This window comes from Agelaius tricolor, unplaced genomic scaffold, assembly GCF_023055355.1.
Source record: "Agelaius tricolor isolate 1412-34295 unplaced genomic scaffold, bAgeTri1.0.p SCAF_8, whole genome shotgun sequence".
Taxonomy (NCBI): domain Eukaryota; kingdom Metazoa; phylum Chordata; class Aves; order Passeriformes; family Icteridae; genus Agelaius; species Agelaius tricolor.
Window position 1 is genome coordinate 41505737 of NW_027269268.1, and position 24449 is coordinate 41530185.

At 35.8% G+C, this 24449-nt stretch overlaps 1 protein-coding gene across 4 annotated transcripts in view; it reads right to left on the reverse strand.

Annotated features, from left to right (window-relative positions):
• Positions 1-24449, reverse strand: part of KLHL5 (kelch like family member 5) — a 49727-nt gene that overhangs the window by 2933 nt on the left and 22345 nt on the right. For all 4 annotated transcript variants that reach the window (XM_071432535.1, XM_071432534.1, XM_071432536.1 and 1 more), the window contains 8 exons: positions 20708-20844; positions 19725-19921; positions 12061-12273; positions 7123-7309; positions 5994-6218; positions 5531-5693; positions 2779-2991; positions 301-472 (listed from right to left, as the gene is read on the reverse strand). In XM_071432535.1, the coding sequence (XP_071288636.1) occupies positions 301-472; positions 2779-2991; positions 5531-5693; positions 5994-6218; positions 7123-7309; positions 12061-12273; positions 19725-19921; positions 20708-20844 (1507 nt within the window). The remainder of the gene's footprint in view (positions 1-300; positions 473-2778; positions 2992-5530; positions 5694-5993; positions 6219-7122; positions 7310-12060; positions 12274-19724; positions 19922-20707; positions 20845-24449) is intronic.

Below are 24449 nucleotides of genomic sequence, written 5' to 3' on the forward strand. Positions count from 1 at the left end.
AACAGAATCCTTTATGACAGTTTGGGGAATGTGGCAATACATTTCTTTAAAAGTAGCTGAAATTGTCAAAGAGAATAGCTATACTCTTGCAAAAGAATGGAGGGCAGTTTATTGGAAATTAACAACTGTCTGTTCAAGAGAAGTCATCTCAAGATGGTACACCAAGGAAAAAAAGAGATTCACAACAGACTGTTAAGAAACTGCTTCTTAGAGAAGGAATATTTGAATTCTCCTTGCAAAAGGAGGCACATTTGAAATAACAATATTAATAGTAGTGTATGGTCTGATCAGAAACTATACCTGTGTCCATTCATTTGTCTGGGGATCATAAGACTCCACAGTATTAAGATATGTTTGCCCATCATATCCTCCAACAGCATACAACTTGTCACCAAGAAGACACACCCCTACTGCATCTCTGCTAATGCTCATAGAGGCCACAGCAGTCCACATGTCTGTTTTGGGATCATACCTAAAAGAGAATTTGTGTTATGCACTAAAACTGTTACCAAAATTCAACAACAACAAAATGTACTGGAATTGATGCTGTCAAGGTAGTAGAAAACAGAACAGCACAGATCTGGGTGTCAATTTCAAAGGACTTTCCCCCCTCAATTCCCCTCCCTTTGAAACTGTTTCTTTAGTCATCTGGTAACACAAGTCACTACTAGCCAGGTATCTACTTCTTGCTGCTTTCCAAATAGTCATACAGCCATATACAGCTGCTCTTACTACATTTTGTATGCCTAAACATGCCATGCCACAAACAGGTCTGCTGCTACACCACAGTAGAGCAAGTGCTTGCTTTAAGTATGTCAAAGCACAGGCTGGTAAAATTTGGTTTGGCACTAAGATTACCATTACTAAGATTACCAATTTCAAAAATATGACCCCCAAAAGTGGTTTGAAAAAATCATATGGGAAATACAAAACCCTTTAGACAATTTACAACACTTTTGAAATCAGAAGTATCAGTACAGGAAACAGCAGATGGCTTAATGAAAAAATTGTGTGGTTCTAGAACATTATCAACATTCTTTATAAGTCAAATTGAGAACTACATAGGAGACTCCATGCTATGCTTATGGCAAGGAATATATTTTAATCTGACTAAAAGGGACAATCTTTTTTAAGACTGCAGATGCTTACAGCAGAACTAATGTAATTACAGAGCTCTGAAGGGCTCTAAAAACTGTACGAAGAAAATTATTTGGCTAACATCATACTTACTAAAAACAAATTGAAAGATGGAAGTCTTAATTTATTTGCATGAAGAGCATAGATACAAAGAGCTCTAACAATTTTATTTGCTGTCCTCTAGTCAAAGTATTACACAAATGCATGCAAGCATAACTGTAACAAAAACACTACTTGAAGCACACATGCAAACAGAAGAGGGTGATTAGTAAGTTAAATGTAGAAATTACTTTTCCAATTATTTTATAATTTATAAGCAATTGTATTTATCTGGGAATAGCAACTTCTGTCGCAAAATATAATTTAGAAGTTTAGTGTGGTCATAAAAGCCTGATTTTTTAAATTAATATTTCTTAATTCTTTAATTTTTTAAATGAACTAGTTCCATGAATTTGATGGTCTTCAATTTCAACTCACTTAAAGAACAAGGACAAAATGCATTACAAGATGATTCCAATTTATTGAAGTAATGAGTTCTGTAACTTTGTTTCAGAAAATACTGATGTAGAAAAATACACAGACTTACTTCTCTTTGGTTTCTGATTATCTGTATAGCCCTAAAAATCTGGTATTTGTTGAGAAGTAGCTTCCTATCTGCAAACCTTTCTGAGGTCTTTTCAGTGCAACTTCCACATGTTAAGGGCTATGGGCCACACTGTATTTTCAGTTCTACTAGGACTCTCAAAGTTTGAAAACTACAGCTCTCTTGTGGTGGATTTTTGTAGTGTGTTGGGTTTTTTTTTTGTTGTTGCTGTTGTTTTGGTTTGTGGGGGTTTTTTTGTTTGTTTTGGGTTTTTTAGGGGTTAACGGTAGAATATATATCCTGGCATGAATAAATTTAGTAAAAGAAGAATATGGGCAATGAGGACTTACTCTAAATGTTGGGAAGGAATAGAAAAGAAGAAAAGTTTTACAGCTGGTGGTGGGGGAGCAGGGAGAGAATTAAAGCATAGTTCAGGAATACCTAAAATGCCAGTGAAGATTTAATACAGTGAATTATGAAGTATTTACTACCTTCTAAAATTATTTTATGGATCACATGTGCTACTGCAATTTGTGATACAGTCATTCATTAATCACTTTACACAAAGATATACCAACCTAGGAATGACTGAATTACATGCCAATTTCCCAGTGTCATTAGAGGGTGCAAGAAAGAATTTGATATACAAAGATCCACCAAACCTTACTGTTAACTCCTTTGAAAGTTATTATATGAATAGATTCAGACTTCTTGTGTGAAAGAAGAGCTGCTCCATTTTTAAAAGCAATCAACTCCACATGGTTTCAGTTATCAAACATAATTCATTCAATGAGATTATTAAAATAATCTAGATGAATTGCATTAAGAAGAATTTAAATATTTTATTTAAATATTTTTCTTTAAATATTCTGTCCTGGTAACATTTTGAATCATAGTATGCCTACACAGCACATTTTTATATGTAAGTTTCCTCTGATCATGCTAAAAATAACACACCTATTCTATTGGGCTCCTACTTACAGCTCTTCCCATAAATCTCCTGACAGACTAGCACAGTCAGAGTCCCATGGCAGGATATGCCTCCAGCAGGACATTACCTTTCCACACAGTCTGACAGCCTGGATGTTAAGTTGGATGCTGGAGCATCGTGGCCACCTATGGCATACAAGAACCCGTTCCAGGTGGTTACACCTACACCACCTCTTCTTTTTGACATCTGAGCACAGAGAGTCCATTTGTTTGTATGAGGATCAAAACATTCTACTGACTTAAGACAAGAACTTCCATCTCGACCACCAACTGCATAAAGCCTACAAAGTAAAACAAAAAAAAAAGAAGAAAATAAATGTTGTCTGAATAAGACAATTTCTAGTGAAACATGAAGGATTTCAAGTTTGTTAAAAAGGGAAGTTTAGAAGGGGACTTTCAACTTTCAGTAGACTGCTCTGTTGTGAAAACTCTGGCAAGATTTTGCTCCAGTCTTTTCCTATTGTAATGATCAATGCATAACAACAATAATTTACAGAAAATGGAATATCTTACACAGCATTTATATTCCAACCTATGCCTAGAACTAACAATTTCAAAACTACATATATGATTTGCAGGGTCAGAAGGACAAATTCAGTAGTGGATCATGCACCATCTCTACCCTGCCTCATCTTAAGCATTCAAGTGCTTTTCTGGACCAGGGTTTTAGTTCATGACTGACAGCACCACCTTAAATCCCTCACACCCACTAGGTAGCCCAATCTGCTTAGTCCTAAGAAAAAGGTTTCTAGCATTTGGTACGGAGGATTTCAATTATTTGCAAGGGCTGACTGAAATGAATGAAAAAAAATTGATTTAGGAGGACACAATCACAGATGAACCTTTAAAACTAATCAAATAATCAAACTTCACGAAGAGCTTATGAACAGAATTTATGAGCACTCTAGGCATAGCAACAGACATGCCCAGCACTATTATTTGTAAAAGTAGGAACACAGAAGCTATTCTAAAAAGGAAGCAATGCATCAGAAGTAAAATCCAGTGAGAAATCACTTCAAATGATTTCAGAGCCTAAGAATGGCTAGATAATCAAACAAACATTAGATACTGTAGATAATGATAGTATGAATTTACACAATGGTTACCATGAAGCACTATTTAAGATGTCCTCAGTTTGGGTAACACTAGTGTTTGGTTTTTTAAATATACTGACCAAGGAACTTAAATACAATCATCTTATAAATATGGTTGATCTAGTCCTTCTCAGTAACAATTTTGATAAGCTTTAAAAAAAAATCCATGGAAGTTTCTTTCTTCAGTAGTACAGCTTGTTTAAGGTAAGGAATATATTGAAGGTTTCTGCAAAACTCTGTTGTAGTTCCATAAAGTTCATTACTAAAATCAATCCTTTATGCAACATAACATTTATGAAGCTCCCAACTTTACCTTCCCTCAAAGCATGGAGAGAGTTTTGATCATTTATGCAGTGATTTCACATTCTGGACAAGGAAAAAGCCATATTAACTTCTCTATATGAAGGTTTTTCAGTTTCAATCACTGAAACTTAACCAAGTTACAAACAGACATTACAGGAAAGTGCAGAAGTTACTGCTCCTGCATCTGAAATGCTGCATGTGTTTTAAAAAGGTCAGCTGTAGTGATCTTTTGTTGTTGCCTCCATTAAGAGTCTAGGCAATGTTCTATAGCAATAGGGAAATGTGAGGCTCTAATTCTGGTGCTTTTCATTGTATCTGGGACCCACTGCTGAATATATAGCAAGCTTAAGACCCAGCTTAGGTATCTGAGACTGCAGTTCCAAGGCAGCCAAGGCACTCTTCTTGCTAGTTGTTCAAGTTCATCCCTCCCTCCTGTAGGCAGTGAGCATTTTCACTCATTCTTGGACTTATTCCAGACCTTAGAGAACACTCTGTACGTGTCTTTCAGCAGTACTAATTTACCAGTGACTAGGCTTCCAAAATTAAAAAAAGTGAAAAAACTTTTCTTACCTGGCAGCATTCAAGTAGCTCAAGGGAGATGAACAGATAGCACATAGACAGGAAGTGAAAGTTTGTGGACAATAGAGTGTACATATTCTGCCACAACCACAATACTACTCAGTAGCTTTTGTCTGCTGTGTCACCCTGGCAAAACATGGCTTGCACCTCTCTCTACTCCCAAAGCAGGGGCACTTCTTTAGTAAGAATTGCATCTCTGACTGGATATGTGCATACCAAGGTGAAACTCAGCTTAATTAAGGGTGAAGCAAGAGACTGAATTTGTTAATTTAGCTTGAATTTCTAACTTTGCTTGGTTAATCATTGATTAGCCTTAGTATATTTAGTGCTGATGCAGTAAGTGCATTCATAATCAGCAGCTCCAAATCTACATTTCTATAGCTTCAAAAAAACACACTGTTTGTGGATCTGTGATTGTTAAAGTATTGAATGCAACCAGACTTACAGCAATGAACTGCTTATAAACAGAAATTAGGCCCAGCTGCACCCAGCCCCTCTGATCTCTGGGGACCAGCTGGAATGCAAGAGGGATTATTTTCTGCCAAATTTCATACTGTAATGCAGCAGGTTCTTGGTATAAGAAAGATCTTGCCATACTGAAGCAAGTCCAGCTGACTGTCACTAGGATGATGAGAGCCCTAGTACATATGACATACAGCTGTTATGCTGTGGAGAGGCTTGCTTGACCCAGCACAGTATCTCTTCTGTGAATGAAGAAACTTGGCTCTTAATGCTTATAACTGATATCTATCAAGAGAAATTATTAATAGTTATTTAAGATGGTCTTTTAATTACATTAAAATAATGAGATTTTAAATTTGAAAACAGAAACTCCTTCACATACTTTCCATTTAATATTGCTACACCAACAGTGCTCCTGGGAGTTGACATGCTAGCTACGAAGTTCCACTGACGAGCCTGTGGATCCCATCTTTCTACTGTATTCAGGTAGCTCCAGCCATCATGTCCTCCTACAGCATACATGGGACCTTCCAGTACAGCTACTCCTAAAATACAGATATGAAAACAATTAAGGGGAATAAAGATCAGAAAATTAAGAGGAATAAATATCAGAATTTCTTAGTGACAGTCCAGTGTGCACCACAAAACTGAAAAGAAAAAAAATCCTTTTGGTAGATGATGCTACCAAATACAATCTTCAATATAATCTGAAGGAGAAAGGACATTAAATAAGCAGTTGGCATCTAAAAAAAATTTCCACCCCCCTAAACTTTACTTCTGAATGGTTTTTTTGACCAGGTAACCTTTAAAAAATATGCAGGCAGCCTTTACAGAACTGTCCATACCAAGACCGTGACGATGAGTGGACATCGGTGGCATTACACTCCAAGTTTTTGATCTAGGGTTGTAGCACTCCACGGTATTCAATGTTTTCAGTCCATCTCTGCCACCAACAACAAACAATTTATCATCTAAGACTGCAACTCCAAACTGTAATCTTCGTCCATTCATGTTTGCAACTGGAGTCCACGTGTTGGTACGAAGTTCGTATTTTTCAATGCTGGTAGCTCCTGATGACAATATATGCAAGTTACATATGGAAAAAGAACAAGTTGTGAAGCACTAGGGTAGTTTTTATTTTAGTAATATGCTGATTCCCACAAGACACCATGATACCCTGCAGCATATTCTTAAGTCTGTGTAGACAAATAGTCTTTTTTGACTTCCTAAGCAATTACCTGCACCATTACAAAGGACAACTTTCTTGGTGCTTTTCAAGACAAAAACCAGGTTTTGTAACTGCTTTGCAGAATCAAGCCTTTAGAAATAGAAATATTAGGAATATAAACCAACCACGTGGAATGCAATCACATATTGAAATCAACTGTTTTGTAATATTAGAGAAAAAAGCTGATGGTATGTGACATGAACTACCAAGAAACAGCTTTAAAACAACAAATTAAAGAAAACACTTTCTCTGCTCTCACTTTTCTAACTTACAAGATCCTTTCTAATTACCATTAAAAAGTATGGAATTTTCTATGAAAAAAAAAATCCAAGTAGTTCTGACAGAACTATTTAACAATTAGTCAAAATATTTTGTTGTTTTGGCTTTTTTTTAAGCATGTTTAGGTCACCTTTGTGTCCTTTCAGACCTCTTCTTCCATTTCCAAGTTACTGCCCCCTCAAGTAAATAAAGATTAGTTTGTATTCAATTAAACACTTCACTACTCAGTAATCAGCTATTCCTATAGTAATTTCAAATCAGAACTCTGGATTCCAGAATATTTACAGCAGTCTCAAAGATATATAGACCTTTTTAACCTAATAAACAGTATACACTTTAGATGTTTCCTGTTCTGTACTGCCAAATCCTTGAATTTAAAATTTAACAGGTTGTAAAAAAATCTATCGAGCATTTCTTTTAAAAAGAACCAAAACAGCTCATCAGCTAAACATTACATAAGCCAATACCTTTTGTTGCATCCATTCCTCCAACTGCAAACAAAACGCCCACTGTAGATTTTCTAGGTTTGGTGCGAGGGCTTTGCAACATAGGTCGTCTCTCTGGCAACAGATGGTACTTCATTGCTTCCATAATGAGCTTTTGACATTCAATGTCATCCCTAAAGAGTGCGTTGTTCTCCATGTCTGCCAAAAACTGTGAAAAAGAAAGAAAATCAAACAAGCTGTATTGCTATCAACAATAAAAACATGGAAAATAAAACCATGATTACCAAGATAACGTTTTATATAAACACTTTCACTGCCCAATTTAAAAATCGCTGTATTTTCAAAATGGTCATATAAAAAAATAGGGTAGAGTGAAAATAAACTTCTAATAAACAGAACATTCACATTTTGAGCAAAACCATCAATAAATAAATATTTAAAGTGGAAGGCCATCTGATCTTAATGGATATTTCAGCTTAATGGTGCAAAGGAAGGAAAAATAATCTCGAGTTCCAGTGCTGTGTAGGAACGTTCAAGAAAATGGAAACAGGCTTTGGGTATGTAAGTTAGTTCAACCTCATGCTTTTATTCTCAAATTCACCCAATGCAGATGTCTGTAAAAGCCCTTTTAGCACATGCTGAATATTTTAATATATATTCTGTTCCTCACCCTGACAGTGACCAAGATCATAGTGTACCACTTAACAAAAGTCTTTGTTAAAATTTTTATATCAAGCTTGTAAGCAAATTTGGTAACTTTTAAATCTTAAATATGAATTAAATAAAATTCAACTAAAGACTACTAACAGAAGTTTTAAAGTTCAAAGATTCTGGAGTGGTTTGTCAAATCTTTTAGTGATTTGTCCATATTTATCAAACTGCAGGAAAAAATTACATTGATAGTCATATTCTACTTATTAGAAGTCTGTAAACTGGCATTTTTCTGAGCTAAACAACATGGCATGAATAACAGAAAAATAAATGAAGTGCCCCACTGGGATTTGGACATTTGTCAGAAAAAGAGAGAGGGAAAAAAGGCAGATGCCTTTGAAAAGCCAAAATCCAAACACTTTGTGAATATTAGACATGCAAGTCCACAAACCAGAATGAGATATCTTGATTGAGCTGTTGACAGCCAACCACTAACAGGTACAAAACTGCTGTGACATCAGTCATCAGAAGTACTAAAGGGACTTGCTGTGAAACAGATGTGCACAATATAGTTTTATATAATAAAGCTGTCTTAGGGCTGCAAAGTGGCAAATATGATAACCATGTTTCCAGAAGGGATACAAGTAAGTACAGATGGCTAAACCTGAACACCTCAGTATCAGGCAAAATAACACAAAATATGACAGAAAACATAACCATCACAGAGAGAATAAAAAACCTTCTCAAAGCCCTTCATCAGTGATTTTCAGAAAACTGAGATTTCTGCAGCATTCCTCTAAGTGGCTAAAGTTCTCACTATTTAAAATAGCAAATGAAGTGTTTTCATGTAAATTAGTAGAGGGAACTTAATCTCTTTCTTTACTTTCATACCTTCAATTATTTCTTCTTTTGACCCAAACAACTGCTTGTATCACTTCACAGGGACACTCTGTGATTATAAAATAATAAACTAAAAGCTGCCTTTTAACTGCCAGTGTGCAATGCTATAGAATTGCACATGATTTAAAATATATATAAAAAAGAAATCAATTAATTCCTATTTCCTAAATCAGACACTCTCAGAGCTGCATGCATGAAAAGTATGGCTTGAATACAACATGACCAATTCAGACTTTCAGTATATTTTTCTGATGGACAAGGAGCACATAGTATTTAAAGCAACACTATGTGTGAATGTGAGTTCTGCAACAACAAGATGCAACCTACATTTTCTACAGTTTCTAACCCACTCAACCTATAAAGAATTTCTCACAGCACAGAGTCACAATCTCTGAAAGCAACTTGATTTAATTTAAAAAGAAATGCAATCTAGTCTGCAGGCTCTTCAAACTAAAACTACTATGATTATTCCTTACTCAAAGAACTTAAAATGGGCTTACTAAGAGTACATTTTTTCAAGTTTTATTATTTACATAGGTCCTTGTACTGAAAGCCTTTCTAACAGCATTTACAAATCACATGTTAGCATGAAATCATAGTAACTGCAAATCTGATAAGGAGAAAGGTAGTGCAGACACTCCAGTACTAGGAACTTCTGTCTAAAAGGAATCTGAGCTGTCTTGTAATTCAGAAATTTCTAATTTTTTTCATCTTTTTCATTATTTATCAGAGAAGTAATATTTGCCACCTTACAGCTTAAGAGGCAGTCAAATATTCAACTTTAGGAAAAATAAATGTACAAATATTTAGGACACTGCTAGCACTAACCAGAGATGTCCACAAAGGATGCATAAAAACAACCAATAAAACTAACAATTGCTTACAATTTCTTTGCTTCCAGTGTTACAGTTCCACAGTATTTCCTGAAGATTTTTTTAAAGTGTATCTGCATCTCTGCTTGCAATGGTTTTGGTTTCAGCAAGATGTTCAACTTTCTAATTTAATTTCTTTACAATACCTTTAACTCATCAACCATAAAACTAAAAAGCTTTTAATTATGCTATATTTGCAGTCAGATAGCCTAATGTCACATAATCATGAAGAAAAACTTGATTCTGAAAACATTAAGACTGTTTTGGGCACTTCAAATACGTTTACTCATCTACTAAATGTTTCCATATTAAAATCATAGCTCTAACACTTTAATGTGCTAAAGAAAGTAATAAATAAAAACATAACAGAAAAATATTGTTTTAGAAATATAAATATATATTTGGAGATGAGATTAAAAATTAAAGATAAAATAATAAGTAAAATATAATTTTGCTTCTGTATTTCATCTTGCAATTTTCCTAATCAGTTACTGAGTGGACATAATTTGATTTCAGTACATATTTCTGGGATAAATTCTGTACTTTCAGTTTCTAAAGATGTTTCAATTACAGCCAATTAAGCAGAAAGAATACAGGAGGGGTTACTTAGTTATCAATTAATTAAATGTTCAACAAAAGAATGATTTTCTCCTTGTCAATTGCCTTACTCTGAATTATTTTTCTAGAAAAAATGAATGACAAAGTCAAGACCACAACTGAGAAAATCCTGTTTTTTATATAATAATCAGTATGGAAATAAATACTAAAATGCTTGGTAAAGAATCTTACTATCCAGCAAGAGGACATCAGATTAGAAGAAATACACAGAATGTAGTGCATGTGATTTATCACTGTGAATTAATTGAACTCCATTTTTCTTGTCTTAATGAATTTTACTTATTATTTGGATTCCATAAAAATCCTATTTTCTTCACTTAAGAGAGAATTCTCACTAAGCAAACTGAAAGTCATAAAGCAAAATCCTTTGACTATATAGAAAATACTAAATATTACTAAAGAAGGTTCAGCAAGGAAAAATAAGAAAGGAAAAAACAAATAAAAATAATCAAACCTAGTTTACAAACTTGCTATCAGGAAGTGAATCACAGAATCATGAAATAAGAGTTGGAAGGGACCCACAAAGATCATCACCTCCAACTCCCAGCACCCCACAGGACATCCCCAAGGACCACCATGTGCTTGAGAGCATTGTCCAAACACTTCTTGAACTCTGTCAGGCTTGGTGCTGTGATCACTGCCCTGGGGAGCCTGTTCCAGTGCCCAGCCACCCTCTGGGTGAAGAACCTTTTCCTGATCTGCAACCTAAATGTGCACTGATACAACTTCACACCATTCCCTCAGGTCCTGTCCCTGGGCACCACAGAGAAGAGATCAGTGTCTGCCCCTCCTCCTCCTCCTTCCCTCCCAAGGGAATTGCAGCTGCACCGAGGTGTCCCCTCAGTGTTCTCTTCTCCAGGCTGAACAGAACAAGTGACTTCAGCCACTCCTTATACTTGAGGGCTTCCCCTCAAAGCCCTTCACCATCTTTGTTGCCCTCCTTTGGACACTTTCTAACAGTTTTAGATCCTTTTTATATTGTGGTGCCCAAAACTGCACACAATATTCAAGATGAGGCTGCCTCAGCCCACAGCAGAGCAGGACAATCCCCTCCCTTGCCTGGCTGGCCATGCTGTGCCTGATGTCCCCCAGGACAGGGTTGTCCCTCCTGCCTGCCAGGGCACTGCTGGCTCATGTTCAACTTTCTGTTGACCAGGACCCCCAGATCCCTTTCCATGGCACTGCTGGCTAGCATCTCATTCCCCAGTCTGTCTGTACATCCAGGGTTGCCCCATGCAATTTGCAGAGTCTGGCTCTTTCCCTTGTTAAACTTTGTACAGTTGGTGACTGCCCAGTCCTCTGATCTGGGGAGGTCACTCTGCAGGGCCTCCCTGCCTTTGAGACAAACAAGAGTAGCCATTCCTAGGGGAGTAGGAAAACTGTAATTCCCAACTATTTAAACAAACTGAGCCCAAACCTTCCTCTACATTTTCTGTTAATCTTCTCCAAGAAGGAGAAAAAGTATTGACTGGGAAGAACAAGAAGTATGCAGTGATGGCCTATCAAGAGTTAACAGAAGAAAAATCACTCCAAACAATTAATTCAAATTGCATTTCCTAGCTATTTCTACATGAAGGAAATGTAATGAGCCAAATAAACTGTGCAAGTTCCATATAGAAGAAATTTTAAAAGGACACGGCCTCTAGTGACTAAGATATCTTTGATAAGCATTTTTATTGGCAAGAAAAGCAACTTTTTCTGGAATCTCCCCCCCTTTTTGTGTCCTAGAATCAGAATATGCTGCGGTTTACAGAGACACAAACTATCATGCCTATACAAGATGCTAAGTTCTTCCATGCAGCTCTAAGAATCCAGATCACTATAAATTTTATGATTTGTCATTATCAATATAATTATACTGTAGACATTATACCCATTGTAACCATGGTATAAACTAGAGAGGAACTGAACAATTTACTTGTGGAGCAAGCAGAGGCAGTCTAATGTAAGCCAGGAGTTTACTGAGATCTTTCCTTCTCTGTTCCAAATCGTGTCGAACCCACGTAAGTAGTGCATTCAGTATAGTTTCTTCATTAGGAATATTCATGTCATCACTTGCTAAAAGCTTAGCAATTTCAGTGGCTGGCAATAACAGAAATTCCTGATTTCTAATTACTTCCATGAAGTTTTCCTGAAAAAGAAAAGTATTTTAATAGAGGCAGCATCATACTTTGAAGACATTTTATGGAACACCAGCTGTAACCTCCCCTCTTTTCCCTCCCTTCACGTCATCTCTCAGTTGTCCCACTGGAGTACTGATTGGAAGGAAGACTAAAAAAAAAGTTTAAGTACTGAATGATTTTCAACCCTGATCATTTCCCCAACTCAATCATTTAGTCCCACAGACAGATGTGCTGAAACAAATGAGGAAAGTGTACAGATAGACAGAGAAATAAGCAATAGGTTGTGGGTGCTAATATCTTGGCACTGCAAAGTGAAGAAATGCTTTCTGCAGTACAGTTAAAAAGATGCAGTTTGTTCCTGTGGTCAAGCAAAGAGCACAACATGCTACAACAACTGGGCACATGTAACTGTTTTCATAACTGCTAGATGAAAATGTGGCAGTAAGTTTTCAGAGAAAATAAACAACACTAACAATTTTATTGTTGATTTAAAATGGATTATTTTAAGTTTATTTTGCTATTTCATAGGTTTTATACAATTGATCTGATTTGACTGGGGAGCAAAACATACAAAGAATCCACAATATTACAATATGCCTTGCTACACTAACAATATTTATTCTGATAGGATTCAATCTTCTAACTTTCATCCTGTCATTTTCAGCAACAAATCCTTACTTCAAAATAAGAAATTCATAATATGTAACACATCCTATGCTGATATCTGATTACTTCATAATATGAGGATTTGCAGCATATTCTGTGAGGATTCTGATCAGTTTAGGCTGGAATAGCAGAAGTGTTAACACACAATCAGCACCATTACAGTGAAAAACCTGGATGTAACAGAAAAGGGTGATATTATTTCTATCCTCTCTCGCCATATACCTTTCTTTACAAGGCAGCAAAGCAAAGCAAGCAAGTAAAATCACAACATATTCTTGTATTTTATTTTATCTCAGACTGCAGCTAAATTCACACAAAACTGAGAGTAGCTTCATGATGATAACAAAATTACAATCAATTTATTAAATGCACTGTGGATTGCTAGATAGCCAGCTAATGGGGTGCTGGTTTTGGTCTGCCATCACATGCACCTCTGAAACACCTGGAGAACAAAACGTGTTAAATCCACAAACACAGAAGTCTAAGTGGGCCTAATATGAAAATCGGCCTTAGTGCCTTGTTTAGTGATTTAAAAAGAAAGAATTGCATGCTAATAAAAAAAACTGTAGATTAGAAGCACATCTTGGAAAGAAAAAAGGATTTTTAGGTCAAAAAAGGGGAGAATATCACAAGAAGAAGCAAGAGATGCACTGCAAAACAGGTCTGAATTTAGTATTTAAAATGGCAACCAAAACAATAGTACAGTTTGGCATTATATATGCAATGGGAATCATGACAACAAAGCAAGAAAGTTGATACTTCTCTTTTATTGCTTGGCCTAATGCTTTCAAAGATATACCTCAGTACTCCAAAGATACTGACTAATAAAAAAAGCTGAGCTAAGAGGAAAAAACTAATTAGGTGGAAATAGTCCATCTTACATGAAAGCCAGATGTACATAAAACCAATACAAGATTTATAAGGGGAAAGATCAAAGTTACTCCATGCCATGGGTAATTCTGGAAATCAGGAAAATAACTCAAAATGTTATAGGTGTGCATAATTCTACTTGTGGATAGAATTTGGAAAGAAAACTTTCAAAATATTTAATATCTGAAAAGCTTTCCTACAACAAAGGTCCAATTGTCTACACAAAAAAGTGCTTCCAAGTGAGAGCTATAGTAGATTAGAAGGGAGATTGAGTTGTCTTTTCCTCTTTAATTCATTTAACTCTTTGTATTATGAAAGAAAAGTAAAATTGAACAAATATATGAATTAAAATCAGTGAAAAGAACTGTACCAATATTCAGAAGCACTACACATGCATTGTTATTTATTTCACTCTGATATTAAATGCCTGGCAGTAAAGTTGAATCTGAGAAGTCATCAAAATTATTTCCACAGTTTAAACACACGGTTCACAGGAATTCATATTCGACTGAGTTCATTTGTTTCCACTGGCTGCTTTTTTTTGGTTCTTTTTCCTAGAGAGTATACAAGCTGGAGCTGTGCTTTTAGTTTTGCTGAATGAACAAGCAGTGAGCTCTGATGGAGAGAAACTCCAACACTTACTGCCTTCAACTTTCCAAATTGTCTATCCAGATCACAGGAAGAGGAAGGGGAAAGCACTTGCATGAAAAGTTCTTTTGTCTCTGGAGGCAACAACAAGCTGATCTTGCATAAGTCAATCAGGGATCCTCTTTGAAAAGCTTTTTTCCAACTGGATTTCATCACTTCAACAGCTCTTATGTGTAAAAAGCCTGATTTTCCTTCTTGCTGCTTGCAGACCATTGCTTTCTGATGAGAACAAGTTCAGTTTCCTCTTGCTTCCATTCTATTTTTAAAGCAGAGACTCCTTTTGAGCAGAGTATCAAAGCATTCCACTGGGAATACAGGCACTCTTTGTCCTATGTCTGTTTTTTTTTATAACCAGAATTGAAAATTCCTCTTCCTTTACAGACAGAGATTCTGAAGACAAAAAGAAGGAGCCAGTGTATCTCCTAGCATTCTTAACCTCCTCATTAGCCTTTTCTTTCCTTCTTCTTATGGGAACTCTCTGTGGAAGAACAGGATATTTCAGAGAACAAATGATCTGCAGTTTCAATCCCTTGCTTTCTGGTCCTGAAAGTAAAGAGAATTTCCCAACCCCAAAATTAGCTCCTCAAAGAGCTTGGAAACTTTATCAAATAAGTAGCCTGAGGCTTATGTATTATCCAAGACAGGGACATGCAGTCCTCATGCTCAATGTTGGGTACTGCTTATTCACATAATCTCAAATTCACTCTTCAGCAACTGCAGAGTGATTAATGCTGATACTCTTAACCACAGATCTGCCTCGGACTTGGTACAGAACAAAAAAATATTAGGAGCACATAAAAATAAGATGCCATGATGTGTATCTCTAAATGATACTTAATCCCTACAGTGGGATGCAGTGAGGTGGTTAGTCTCCCTGCACACTGTGTCAGAAGGATGAAAACCTTGGAGAGCATCAGACTCCTGCAGCTTGAGAGGGACTGAGGCTGCCCAACAGGCAGCTCTAACCATGGGGCTCTGCTTAAACTCTGAACGTGGGCAACCAAAAAGCAAGAGGTGTTTGACTCACAGGATCTGAAGGAGAGCAATCAGGAAATGTTATTTTGTCTGCTGACTGCTTCAGTCCACTGGTCAACTAAGTATGACTTCACTAAGAACTGAGCTATCTGACTTCCTGGTAAACTATTAATAGTCAAACACCTGTCAGATACCACCTTCTTTTCTTTTACTCAGATTTGACTGATATGCTAAACAATCAACCAACTGAATACTTGCACTGTGTGCAGGGGCAGTACAGATATTTAGCTTGACTCCTTGTTGCACTGTTTCTGGATTCCAAAACAGGCTGAGCAGCATGCAGAAACCTTTTCAGTCTTGACAAGGCAGTACTGATCTGTTGTGCTAGGCAGGACTGAGGGAACTTGAAAGACAAAGATATCTTGGGTTTTCACAGGTGAAAAGGAAGTGAATGAGTATTTTCCAAGTCAGTTGATTACTGAGCAGGATATTCTGGACTGCAATTTCAGGTGCAAAAATGTAAAATCCTTGTTTTAGGCACTATCGCAAACTTTGGTTCTGGCCCTTTGTGGACAGAAATAATTTAAATTTCTCTTTTCTTCTCTTCATGCTCCCCATTAACAAAAGAAAAATCTATCCAGACTGTTGCAAGAAAAAAGGACACATTATCTCTCTTTAATTCTTTCTTCCAAATCATAACTCAATGATTTTTTGTTACCCAACTACTGCCTTACAGGAGAAAGCAGGTCTAAGTGTGCCACACCTTTTCTTCTGCAAAACTGCCTAGGTTTCTCTGCTTGGACCCAATCTATTACTCTGTTCTTTTAAGTTTTTCTTTTTATACATCCACTGGCTTCCTCAGAAATCACACAAATTCCAAAACTAACTTTATCTGAATCTTGTAATACTATCACTGCTCACATACTTTCTAAAGTATTCTGATGAAAATCTTTCTAAAGAATTCTGATGAAAAACAAAATTACTTTTCACTCTGCTTTAAGCATGCATAACGGATCAATAATGATTAGACAGGCACTCAGGCACCATCACAAAAGGTTTTGAATGTCTGCTCTTTCTTTTTTAGTTGTAAATCAGAAAGTTAAAATCTGGCTACTGAAGAAGCTACTGACACTTACCTAAGAATACCTCACTAGTCACCACAGATATTTCATGTTCTGGAAATAACACAGGCTAGCTTTTCCTCATCTCGAAGTATTAACTTCCCTTTTGCTTACTTTTTGTGGAAAAGGATCTATTGGTTTTCATTCAAGGTACACTATCAGCTGTTTCATACAAACTTGATGTCAAAAAGGGGTGTTTGCTCTGACTCTGAAGACAGCAATAAAAATGCACAGGAGGCATTTTGTGCAAAAATGCCATTACAAATTCATTAAAGCAAGCAGATACAATACTAGCCAGTCCAATAAAATTCCTAAAGTTATAACTGTATGCCCCAAATACTAAATATAAACCACAGCAAAACAGGACAACCTTTGCTCAAAAGATACCTTTACTCGGACACATTTTATGATTCTATCAACTCTATTTTAGAACTGTGATGTGTAAAAATCAGAGTTGCTCTTTATACAGCATTAAATCCACTATGAATTGCTTCAGTTCATGTTTCATTTCGTGTATATTGAGGATTTTTCAAGCTTAAGTTTGTAATGCCAATAATCGACCAGTTTTGATAAACTGTTCCCTTCTGTCAAAACAATTCATCAACTGTCAACACAGTAAGCAATAAAGTAATGCAATACTTCAGTCCTTTTAGCATGATATATATCTGTAATAGGAATAAGTGCAACATTCAAATCCTTCTTCAGTTTTTTTTAAATCACTGATCCTTTCCAATGACTAATGTACTTTACTCAGACAGAAGAACCCTATTAACAAAGGCAGACCTAATGGGATAACTCACTGATTCATCCTCCAGTTTAAACAAATGCTCATTTCACCTGAATTTCAAACTTCATGTAAAAAGGTATTTTAATGAAGCAGGTAAGATGATTACAAACTTATTACATGTGTAACAAAAAGCTTCAAAGCAGAGAAGTTGTTTTACTTGTAAAAATATTAAATGGCAATCAGGGTTTCTTTTCTGTCAAAGAAAAACTCATAGAAAATAACACGTGTAAATTAAAATTTAAGTATTTTATATTATTCAGTAACTTCTACTACAAGTATTTTAAAAGAACCAGAACTATAAACTGTACTCAATATAGTCCCACACTGTTCTATGCAGCCCAATGCAGCATAAAAATAATTCCCTCTTTTAAGAAAGAGAATTTTGCCAGCTACTACAGGTGTACTTAACCCTTACATTCTAATACTTCTTAATGGAAAGACCATCAAGCACCTAGCACTTACTAGTGTTGAACATTTTATTTTTTCAAACAGCTTTTAAACAAATGAAATTACTTGGGGATTTATTTTAATTGAAGATTCAATTGGACTAGACATTTCTATGCAGTTTCCATAGCAACAGTCATTTCAAAATAAAGAAGCTTTTTCTCTATTACTCATTATTACTAAAATTCAATTTAATGTCTCTGTTGGACCTAAACAACATTAAAAGAGGCCTTGGGAAAAATTCATCTAGCACAACTAATTAGTTTTGAAAATGGCTTTTTAAAATCCACCTAATTTGAATTTCGTTCACATCAAAGCCTTAAAAGCAACAATTTTGCCACCGAAGTAAACAACAGCCAAAAGGCACAGAACTATTTTCCTCTGGTCTGAAAGAAAGATATGCTGCAGAAGAATGGCTTTTAGAAAGTTCACAGCCCTATTTTCCCTAAGTCATGAATTGCCAGTCAGAATACTAAGACTGGAATGCCAACAATCCCTTTTAAGGATGCATTAGTCTAATAATTCTTACTATTCTGATTTTGGCAGTTCACTTAAAACGGACATGACAATTGCCCAGACCAAAATACATACTTATTCTGAAAAAGAACAAGTAGATCAGAGGAGGGAGTTTCTCTTTTCACATATTTTTTCTATCACTGGTCTCATTCAACATAAATTCTAATACTCCTCAAAGGCATAAGCCACATTTATTTTACTGTTTCACTGCACATTCTACCTAACAGCAGACTCCTTATTTTTGTTTTTGCAATAATGAAGACCAAGAATAGAAACATGTAAGTTACAATCTGCACCTTATTTATTGATCTGCCTCAGTAAATTTGTGTGTCCATGATATTAAATATCTGAGAGATCCATTCACTGCAGAGGAATATTGTCTTGTATATGGAAAAAAAAAAGCTATTTTAAACTGTTATACATAGTAAACTAAATTAATTTAAACCAATAAGTAATTTTTTTTTAATTATTTCAAACCCGCAAAACCTAAGGCAGGAAGAGGAAGAGCCATGGATTTCTAATACTAATTACAAGACATAAATTACAACTCTTGGATCTAAGCCAATAACTTAATGGCAGGTAATGCCATGACACATAAGCAAATTACTATCCTTATTCCCACATCTCTTATGCAGCATCTACATGCCCTCATTCAAATCCCAAGAGCTTATTTAGGCAAAATTTCATCAACAATTGAGCAAAATGCCTCACAAAACTGCAAAGAGCAGATGAACTGACTTGCTTCAGACATAGTTCTTCTGCCTTCTTCTGATAACTTTACTAAAATACACTTGTGAGAAGAAAAAAAAGAACATTTTGTATTAAAATAAAAGTATGACTGTTAAACAGATGAAGTTTACTTAAGCTGGTAGGTCTGAATTTCTATAAGTTAACTGAAAAATATAATTGTACAAGTTTGTATTTAGTCACATATTACCTAGCCTAGGATTAAATTCTTTGATGCCTGACATCCCGTTGCTAAATTATTAAGGATGATGCAGAATCTATATTGCTGAATGCTCACATTCATACCCCAAATATATCTTGGAACCTGATTACTCCAGTTCATTACAAAAAAGGAACTCTACACTTCCATTTAGTAATGTGCAATTTTGGAATAGATGATGGCAGCTTCCCCACTGTGAAGTCTGTAGTTTTTGACTGTCAGAAAGAAGAACAGGCTTTTGAAATATGTTATTAAATGCATACCCCACAATTCCATTTCTGTTACAGAGCAGTTATGGTTGTGTGTTTCCTTCCAACGCTAAACCAGCAACTTTGCAGATATTTTGTCATTTTTCATCATGGGAACATATTCTTGTTTGAAAACTATGAAGGTTTTCTGGTGGAAAAACATTAGTACTATATTTAGGAAAACATTCTGTATTTTCCTTACTAAATAAAGCAGATGATAGTTCATGTAACAACATACCATAGTGTAATTGTGAGCCACCTTGTGCAAGTCAGTGCAACCCTGGGCATCAGCAAAGGATCGGATTCCAAGGCAATTGGATGGGTGAAGCTGCTTCATGAGGAATTTACAGCATGCTTCTACAACCTGAGAGAGCTGAAGAAGGCAAGCTGTAGACAACAGGCACTCAATGTTATCTTCTTTTAATTCAAGGCGACCTAGTAACATCAAAAAGAAAATCACATTAATTTGTTCTTATAATCTTACAAATGCCTTAAAACCCCAAGGCAATAGAATTATTTACAGATTATATGACAGAATAGAAGCCTTAGTAAACATCACCCTCAGCATTAGATAACTAATAGTTTTCAAAATTAGTATCTATAATGATGTAAGGAAAGGGAATCCTAATGAGATTCCTTTTTTTGTCAGTCATGATACATTTAATAGATTCACATAATTTGTTAACTAATTCAATGTAGTATTACCAGAGAAACTTTAACCTATCAGGTTGTCTTAGGTAACAGCAATGAGACCTAATTGCTGTCTACAGCTTTCTCACCAGGGAAGGGGAGGGGAAGGCACTGATCTCTTCTCTCTGCTGACTGGTGACAGGACCAGAGGGAATGGCCTGAAGGGGGTTAGGAAAAGGTTCCTTTTCCATTAGGAAAAGGTTCTTCCCCCAGAGGGTGGCTGGGCACTGGAACAGGCTCCCCAGGAAGCAGTCACAGCACCAAGCCTGACAGAGCTCGAGAAGCATTTGGAAAACACTCTGGGACACATGGTGTGATTGTTGGGGTGCTCTGAGCAGGGTCAGGAGTTAGACTTTGAGAATCCTTATAGGTTGCTTCCAACTCAGGATATTCTATGATTTATTTTTATTTATTTATAAGAATTTAAATAATGTGAATAATTTGTAAAGAGCATTTGAAATCTAGTAATGGAATACAATGCTCACGTGAGGACAATTCATTAGATGAAATTCCCATTTTCACTTCAATTACCTGTATATGCATATTGAACCAGAGCCCACAATGCCTTTGGCTCCACACCTTCCATCTTGATTTCTTCCTGTCTTGCTTCCCTTACATCATTAGTGAACATTGCTGCAAAGTAGTCCGAAACAGAGGAGAGAACCAATCTGAGTACGACATGCAGCACAAAAGGAGAAAAACAGAAGAAAAGAAAAAAACCTTAGTCAACCTGATGTTTGTTAATTTATGATTCATTACTTTGCCCTTTGAAGAAACACTGCAGTGAGAAAAACATTTAAAAATTGACAAAGTGCTCCATGCTCTAGTTTCTCTCTATGAATAATGAAGTACTGATACTAAACCTACAGTTGCTACTGATCTAAACTAATTACCCTTTCAAAGCAATGACTTTTAATAGCCAACACAAACATAAACACCCCCAAATTCACATAAATTGGTATATATATTATTAAAATAAAACTGAATTGATTTTCATTTAGATTATGTTAGATACATTTTTAAATGTGAAAGAATGACTTACCAGTCCTTTTCAAAGTGACTAAAATGCTTTTACTCTTGCTGCACACATATACATTCAATTACTACTACTGATAACAAAACTTGTCACAGTGAACATGGAGATGATACAGAGTAATCTCTTTTTTGAGTATCTATTTAGCCTTTCTTGATAATCCTGACTATTTTACTGTGTAAGTAAATGTTAGTGCACAACGGACATTTCTTTGGATTATTGAGAGTAAATCACTCTTTACAAATAATAATGTCACTCTGAAAAATGTGAAAGAATTTCCATGTGTTCAGAGACTGGGATAAAAGAGAAAATTATATGAGGCAGGAATATGAAACCAACCATAACTATTCAGGAGGAATAAGAGACTTCCAGGAATGGCCTTGTGGCTTAGATCAATTTTTGTGCTGTAGCAGTTCACTGTTGCCTTGCCCACAGAGATTTCAATATAAATACATGTGGTATATGTATGGATCTATACAAAGAGCAAGCCCAAGAACCCAGCCTACTGCAAATACATTAAACAGTCCCTATGCATACATTCAATTAATCTAATACTTCAGGCAGTTTATGCTGTGCTGAATCATTATACTGGTGTGTTAAAATGGCAGAGGTCAGGAACCACAAAATAGAGCAAAACTAAATGAAAAGGTGAGCACCAGTGCTTAGGGGAGAATTTACAGGTACATATACAAAGTAATGAAATACAAGGAGCAGTCTCTTAGTTAATTAACTGCAAAGTAATAAAATTTCGATTAATTAATCTCACAATATATTTTTCTTGTGAACTTTCTGATCATTGACCATTTGGTTAGGCTTACAGGCTTACAGAAAAGAAAAGGTAATTTTTTTTCTAGCTGCTGAGGGAACAAAGTAGAGTTACAATTGCATGGGGAAAAGATTAATTTTATTTTAACACCATGTATGATTGAAGTTTTGTCAAAAAAACCCCAAAGTTCTGTTCTTTTAAAGAAAAATTAAATTCTGTTAATGAAATATGAGAATTATTCTGTAGCTGACTAGCTAAAAAAGTCAGAACTTTCTGCCAAGCTATGGCCCGGGCATCACTTCTAGGCATTTTAACTTCATGTTTAATGAAATCTGCATTTAAATGAAAATACTGCCTCTCAGAGATCTATAGAAGTGGAGTAAATTAGAGAGTACATTCATGAAAGTATCAAGGGAGAATTTCTGCAACTGCTTTTGATGCTAGAATGAGATGACAAGACCAGATTTCTATGTACAAAATAGGGGTTCTCACTGGAAAGGAAAGTGGTTTGAATAACCCAATTATCCCTGCAGGTCCAATTCAGAATTTAAAAAGGCAAAACAACCAACTTAACATATTCACATCTGACTGTTCTGACTTGGAACTTCTACACAGAACAGAGCTTGAAAAAGACAGGTCTTCTGCAATGGGAAATGGAATTTAATACTTAGTCATATCAAAGTTTGGGGGTTGTTTTTTTCTTTTCTTTCTTCCCCCAGCAGTGCAACTGGACTAGGTAGCTGCACTATTATTCAGAACACTGGACTGTACACATTTCAGAAACAACTGCTGAAGAAATGCCAAAAAATAACACGAGGGTCCCAATGACTTCTATCAGAGGTTTGATATCAGCAAATTTCTCCCTGTAATTTACAGACTCAAGAGTCATCCAAAGGAAATTAACACAAATGAAATCCATTTACTATTTTTGCAAACGTGTTCAGATCCATGAGGAGGTATACATGCCTCACAGTGCTAAGTGCTTTCCAGAGGGTGACTTGCACATGCTGACAGAGGATGTGAAGCCCTGAAGTAGTTTAATACAGGTAATTTGAAAAAGCACAAATTATCCTGAGAGCAGTTTTGCAAGGATTTCACAATGAAAAGCCTTAGAAGAGGTATCTACACTTTCCTCTTAATTCAACTAATTTAGAAAAAAAAGTTTTTTCAAAGAAAGAAATGGGATTAAAATATACAGTGACAATGCATCAAGGTGACACTGAGCTAGGATAGAAGAAAACAAAGGCAGACTTTCAGCCAACTGGCCTTTTCTTTTTCCCACTAGTCAATAAAAATCAATTAATGCTATACACATGTGATTTGATATTCACTTGTCACTAAATACTGACAAAATCCAAATTAGAACGATCTACCATGACGGCTTAATATGTTTTGAAGAATTTTCCACTGAGAGCCAGTAAAACATGTGGCACACTTTAAAACCTGTACTTGTTGGAACTGCCACAAACTGCATCATCTTGATAGTTTTCTAGGTCACCAAAGCAATTACTATGTAAAATGATGACAGCTACCACACCTGGCAATTTACAGGTTTAGTATCTCCAAACCCGTCTCAGCTGACAGAGTGCTGCTTAAGATCTGAAAGATAAAAGGGACTCTTCCTAGGCAGCTCCTTGTTTGTGGCTGTGTAACAGCTGAAAACTGTCCTTGGAAACTCACTGTCAGCATTCACTGAAGCTGTAAGGTGATACTGAAGAGTTCAGGCTCTTTCAAACAAGCTTCCTAAACCCTAGAGTACACAAGGTTCCATTTGCCTTCTTTTCTTAAGTCCCATCTCTTTTCTATTTCCATCTTTCAGTGTCAACAGAAAGACACATAATGGCTCTGCCCACACTGCTGATTAAAGGATGTGGCAGGCTTTAAATGCCCTCTGGGCAGCAATTTACACACATTTCCCTTTTCTTACATGAATGTTCTAATCAGTGGGTTATTACTAAACAAAACAAGCTTTTATTCTGGATATAACAGTTAGCTGAATGTAATAAATACAAACATAATAAGCGGCAGACATCTGAAATTGCAGTGGACACAAAATAAACACGAAAAACTATGAAAAACTTAATTAAATAAATTAAATCAAAGTATCCAAAATTTCTTTATGGAACTGCAAGCTGAAGGGGTGGGAATATAATACATTTCTTCCTACTGGAGAATGGTCCCCTTTTCATACTTGCTTTTTGACCTTATAAATAAGATTTTAGCTATAATTTCAGCACAGAAAAAGAAGATAAACACTTTTGGAACAATAGAGAATATTCAGAAAAATCACGACTACATGTGATGCTTTTATTTGTAGTAGACTCATAGCCTGAATTCTTCAGAGATACAAAACCTCTCAGAATTTCAGTAATGCATTACCTGTGATTATTACCAAGGCAGACACCAAACTCATGTCTCTTTTCTCTAAAAACATACATAATGGACCTCAGAACACTCAATAAAAAGTAGAAATT